General features: G+C 34.3%; 1 protein-coding gene across 1 annotated transcript in view; it reads left to right on the forward strand.

Annotated features, from left to right (window-relative positions):
* Positions 1-5,824, forward strand: part of LOC129279292 (uncharacterized) — a 44,936-nt gene that overhangs the window by 35,493 nt on the left and 3,619 nt on the right. The window contains exons 26-33 of the mRNA XM_064110935.1: positions 569-719; positions 1,576-1,642; positions 2,224-2,290; positions 2,797-2,882; positions 3,403-3,529; positions 3,906-3,947; positions 4,593-4,775; positions 5,394-5,436. Of these exons, the coding sequence (XP_063967005.1) occupies positions 569-719; positions 1,576-1,642; positions 2,224-2,290; positions 2,797-2,882; positions 3,403-3,529; positions 3,906-3,947; positions 4,593-4,775; positions 5,394-5,436 (766 nt within the window). The remainder of the gene's footprint in view (positions 1-568; positions 720-1,575; positions 1,643-2,223; positions 2,291-2,796; positions 2,883-3,402; positions 3,530-3,905; positions 3,948-4,592; positions 4,776-5,393; positions 5,437-5,824) is intronic.

Below are 5,824 nucleotides of genomic sequence, written 5' to 3' on the forward strand. Positions count from 1 at the left end.
ATTTCTATATGTTTGTTAAACTCAGGATTAAAATATGAATTTCAGGATCTGGTCATAAATGAAAGGGAAAGGGGTAGGGAGTTAGTGGGGAAGGGACGGGGGAGGGTTTGACAGGAATAAATGTCTGTTGATTAAACTCTGAAAGCAAGCAAAGAAAAAGATTGTCAAGTTTCAAAAGAGTTATCTTGAAAGATTGGAATCTCTAGCTGGAATGCTCCCCAGGGAGTGGAGAAGGTGCATTTATTGTGTGCGGTCAAACCATTATCTGATGAAAGGAGTAGCTGTATAAAAATACTGTGCAACATTTATATAATGCTTAATACAATGATTAAAAGCGGTACATAGTATTACTCTGACTTTAGCATGGCTATCCTGAATAGGTGCTTAAGCATTCAAGGAATTTCCTCCTCCCGGTACCCATTTACTACACCTGGGTCGAGAGTGGCAAATGTAGATAAATGCCTTACTAATGAATACAACTCTAGAGCACTTACATATATCATTCCAATGTAATAAGCACTATCTAAATGGAATATCATCATCTTCTCAATCATTCTCTTACTAACAGGCATTGTGTACTACCATAGCTGTGCTACTGCATTATCTCTTTACATCTACGTTCTCTTGGATGTTAATGGAGGGAATCTATATTCTGATGCAGTCTCGCTCTGCCTACGGGAAGGGAGGAAAGACATGGATGTACATGGCGGCTGGATGGGGTAAGAATGAAGGGAATAGGGAAAGAGAAAAAAAAAGGATAGGAAGAAAATATGGCAAGAATTCCATATGTATCCCTGCTATTTTTTAATATATTAATATGGCTTAGAAAATTATATGTGAACTATCATCTATAATTTTGAGGGTGGAAAAGAGGGATACGTACAAAGATATTGTTGTGGAATGTGGTAAAAAAAATCAAAGGAGAAAAGAGAAGAGAGTGAAAAGAAAAGAAAATAGGAAAATGAGGAGGGCATGATGGACAAACAAAATTATTCTTCTGATGCAGTTTTGCTTGGCCTAACAAGAAAGGAGGATGGTGTAAGAAGGCAGGGGAGAGAGGAAAGACGTATAAAAGATAAGAGAACGAATAGTGTAAAATTGAGAGAAGTTATCAAATCTATATTCTGATGCAGTCTCGATCAGCCTACGGGAAGGGAGGGAAGACATGAATGTATATGGCAGCTGGATGGGGTAAGACCAAAGGCAGAGAGGATAGAGGTAAAAAAGATAAGAGAAGAGGGGAAGATAAGAGAATGGAGAGGGTAACATTGAGAGGAGGTATCTTGAATGTATATGGCAGCTGGATGGGGTAGTAAAGAAGGGGAGGGGATAGAGGAATAAAAGCGAAGAGAACAAACACCCATGGAACATTTCAAAACTACGGTATATTTAATAATATTCCATTTTGCTTTTACAAAGGAAATTAGAATGAAAATACATGTAAATCAATTAGGCCCACCCAGTAGCAGTCCTAACTACATTTTTCAATAGTTGACAAATGTGACTGTTTCCGATAGACAATGCACATATGAATATTGATAAATATATGTTTGTTTTTCTTCTCTGCTTCTACAGGTTCTCCTGTTGTAATTGTAGCGATATCTCTTGGAGTGCGCCTAGATGGATATGGCACAGATGATTAGTAAGTGGACACAAAAATCGCTATCTTTTTAAAGAATATGCGCTGATTTTTCATAATTATTTTTTCCTGATAGTCATAACGTCATCATTAAAAAAGAAAAATTTCATTTTGAATTTCGGCATCTATTTGTGCACTATAAAAGACTTGCTGGGCTAGAGCCAGAAGACATAATGATAACCAGAGTTTTTTTGGAAGTGCATAGAAATGTTAAGACCATTATGTGATATGCGCTAGATACATGTACAAAAACCTGAATATTATCATTATCATTCTCTTATATTTTTGGTAATTTCATTTATAGTGATTTAACGAAAATGTAGGAATGATGAGCCAAAGTTAGTGAAATTCACAAAACATTATGTTACATGCAGAAGAACATAGCTTTTATAATTGTATAGATGAATTGAAGAATCATACATTCATTTTTTTTTCCAGCAATTGCCACTTTGATATTCTTATCATGAATTTATTCAAGAAATAAAATATTCAAGCACTATAATCCATGTTATGAAGTGCTCAATTAGTTTAGATTCAATGAAAAGGAAAAAAATATATATAATTCCACTATTCCGTCTTTTCAGTTGTTGGTTATCTGTTGAAAATGGACTCATGTGGGCTTTTGCTACTCCTGTGCTAGCAGTGTTGGCAGTAAGTTTGAATTTTTATTTTTCCTAAGATGAATTTTAATAAGATTTAATCAACTCAAATATGCTGTTTTTTTCAAAAAATTGTCAGAGGGTATACTAATCCAAATCTGTATAAAGGGACTTTTTATAATATCACAATATAGATGAAGTGAAGAAGGGTAAATAAATTCAAATGAGAAGGCCCATTTTCTATTCAAGTTGTCATTTCTTATTTCTAAACTATGAAAACAAATATTGTAGCTTTTTATACAAGATGTAATACTGGCGTTTGATTAGTAATTTCTTAAAAAATACACATGACAAACACCTCTTGTTTATAATGCAAACCCCCATTTGACTTTAACTACTTCTCAACAGCTGATAATACTTTAAAGGAAGGTTTCAAAAAGGGAGTCGGGATACCCAATCTGAAATACATAGTATCATGTGTTTATAATATGGAGGTGGGGTACATTCTAACAACAAAATTTTTGTAATGATACAAATGTTTATTTTCTTTTTATATAGATGAACACAATAGTCCTGATCATGGTGATCCGTGTATTCATGGCGCTCAAGGCTAACTTGGATAAAACAGAAGCTGAAAGATTGAGGTAGTTGACAAATATCATTGTTGTTTAATGGGTTTACACAAAAACTGATGAATTTTCATGCTTTTGTATATTGATATAAATTCACTCATGCAAAATGTTTTGGTTTATTTGGTGTGTGAAAAGACCAATCATTTTGTGTCAAAGTCTCTCTTAGAATAATGCACGTTAACAAAACAAGACCCATTGCCCTGCCGATTGCAAATATGTTTGCCTCGTGAGGGTGAAGCTTAGGATATGTTTGCATAAGTATTAATTTTTTTTAATATCTAGAAAGAAATTGACAAGTTTAACACTTAAAACAGAAAGAGAAGATATTATAATACTTTATAGCTTTTACCAAAAGGGCCTACATTGAATTCTTTTTTTTTTTGGTCTAAAAATATATGGCTTTTTACGACTATTCCTTTATTCCTCTAATCCTCTTACAAAGTAAATATTCATAGTTGACCTATATTGCAATGCAACATGAGATGGTATTGAATGTTTATCACATATTTTCCTCTCTTATATATGTATATAGGGCTGGAGTACGTGCAGTTCTTCTGCTACAACCATTATTGGGTTTTACATGGATATTTGGCCTCCTTGCTGCTTATGATAGCTCACTCTTCTTTGCATACATGTTTGTCATCTTCAACTCACTCCAGGTACATTGATGAATTGAATTGAACAGAAATTGAAATTGAAATGAATTGAAAATGAAATGAATTGAACCGAATTGAATTGTATTGAGTTGAACTGTATTGTACTGAATTCAATTCAATCAAACTGAAATGAATTGAACGGAGTTGAACTACATGTATAATAAACTGGAACTGAATTGAAATGAATTGAATTAAACTGAATTGAATTGAAATTAATTGAATTGAACTATATTTAATGATATTAAATTAGATTGAACTGAAATTAATTGAATTGTACTGTATTTAATTAAAATTGAACAGGACTGCATTGAACCATATGCTATACAAAAAATATTTATTATAATTCATATTATTATTCATGTTATTTCAATTTTCACAGGGGGTATTTATCTTTATCGTCAACTGCTTGATGAATGACGAGGTAAGAACTCAATCATTATCATTTTCAATTAAAATGTTTCTTGAAAGCATCCAGGGGGCCATTTCATGAAGACTCACAACTACATGTATGGTAATATTGCCACTATGACTACTTGACTTCTTGAAAGCATCCAGGGGGCCATTTCATGAAGACTCACAACTACATGTATGGTAATATTGCCACTATGACTACTACCATGGTAACCGGTCTCAGCAGCCAATTATATTCAAGGTTTCCGGAGTAGTTATAATGATGGCAAAGACACTGTAATTGCAAGTCTTTATGAAATGGGCCCTAGATCTGAAGTAACCCACTAATATTAACAGAAATGAACTATCCAGGGCTACATCTTACAAAGTGTGGCAAATTGTATTTCAGAGTAATCATTATGAATTTTTTAAACATCTAGCAAAAGATCCAATTTATATTATTCCTTTCTTATTTGAAGGGCAACTGTGCCAAAAATCTCCTCAAAATGAGAGCAAAAATATGATCTTTTTCTTTAAATGGAAAAACCTAGCTCCATGTCTATTCATCCATTCATTGGCTTTGATAGGAAAACTGGAATTTAAGGGCCTTGTATAGAATGCCTAGCAATTAGATATGGCTTTGCATCATATTCAACTCATTTTTAAAACACCACAGGTCAAGAAAGCCTTCCGAACCAAATATCACAAATACGGGGGCCGCCATGGACGAAGAAGATCCACTCAAACGACTCAGATCTCAACCACTGAGACGTCGGTAGCTCTCAAGACTACCAGGGCTTTCATGGATCGTAGTCAGGCTACTAGCAAGTCAAGTAACAGATCAAGCGTCGTTGATGGGGTAATGAATCTCAATTCCCTTGTTAAACTTAAATATATTTAGGGCAAGGCCACTCTAGGGCGCATTTCTATATTACAACAAAAAATGTGAAAAATAAGAAGGGCACATTAAATCTCCAAGGTCAATGAGAGGGCATCAATGCCAGTTAACAGGACATTCACGGAATCGCCTTTGATAGCAGATTCATTCAAGCCGTGCATTTCAACTTAAGTAAAATCATAATTTCTTTAGATTGAAGAAGATTTAACTATAAACATTTGCCATTTCATATCTGGCATCGAACTACAGACACTAAGTACCATTGTCTTGAGGTTCTGACTTTTGCCTTTCAATCAGTGGGATGTGGGGTCAAATCCCAGTAACTCGACCCCAGAGTATAAAGTGAGGACATAGGAGGAATACTCTTTCTTTGGATTTTGTTATGTACCAGGAGGGCAGCTGGGTTAAACAAGGGTTATGATGTTAGTCAGAAGAGTGAATGCAAGCACTTGATAAATGGTATTATCATTAATTTTACAGAGAGGTAGTGGAATAAAGTTTATTTTTCTAGGATTTATCTGTACAAAATTGTTTGATTAAACATGGTGGACATGACTTATCTATGTATTTCACATACAGCTTGCCATCAAGATGAGGAGCACAAAAGTGAAACCAATAGCAGGTTTGTGATATTTTTCTTTTGTCACTCCCCTTCCCTCCCCTTACTCTTCCTTTTCCCTTTCTTTCTCTCCCAATCTCTCCCTCTCTTCTTTGCCCATCCCTTTTATTCCCCTAATCATCTCCCTTTCCTCCTTTTCCTCTCAACGTTAATTCCATAATAATCATAGTTTTTTTTTTTTACAGAACTGCCCACTCCTTTTATGTGCTTTTTCCAAAACTGCCAATTTTATTGTCAATAAATTCATGCTGTCTTCCTACTCTCTCCCCTCTTTCACATTTCAATAAAATGATTCATAAAAGAAAATATCAATACATCATCATTAAAATGGTTTGAGACCTTTGTTTGAAGATACCACTCATTAGTTTTTCCTATCTTTTCCCCTTTTCAG

Source organism: Lytechinus pictus, chromosome 16 (assembly GCF_037042905.1).
Source record: "Lytechinus pictus isolate F3 Inbred chromosome 16, Lp3.0, whole genome shotgun sequence".
In the NCBI taxonomy this organism is placed as follows: Eukaryota; Metazoa; Echinodermata; class Echinoidea; order Temnopleuroida; family Toxopneustidae; genus Lytechinus; species Lytechinus pictus.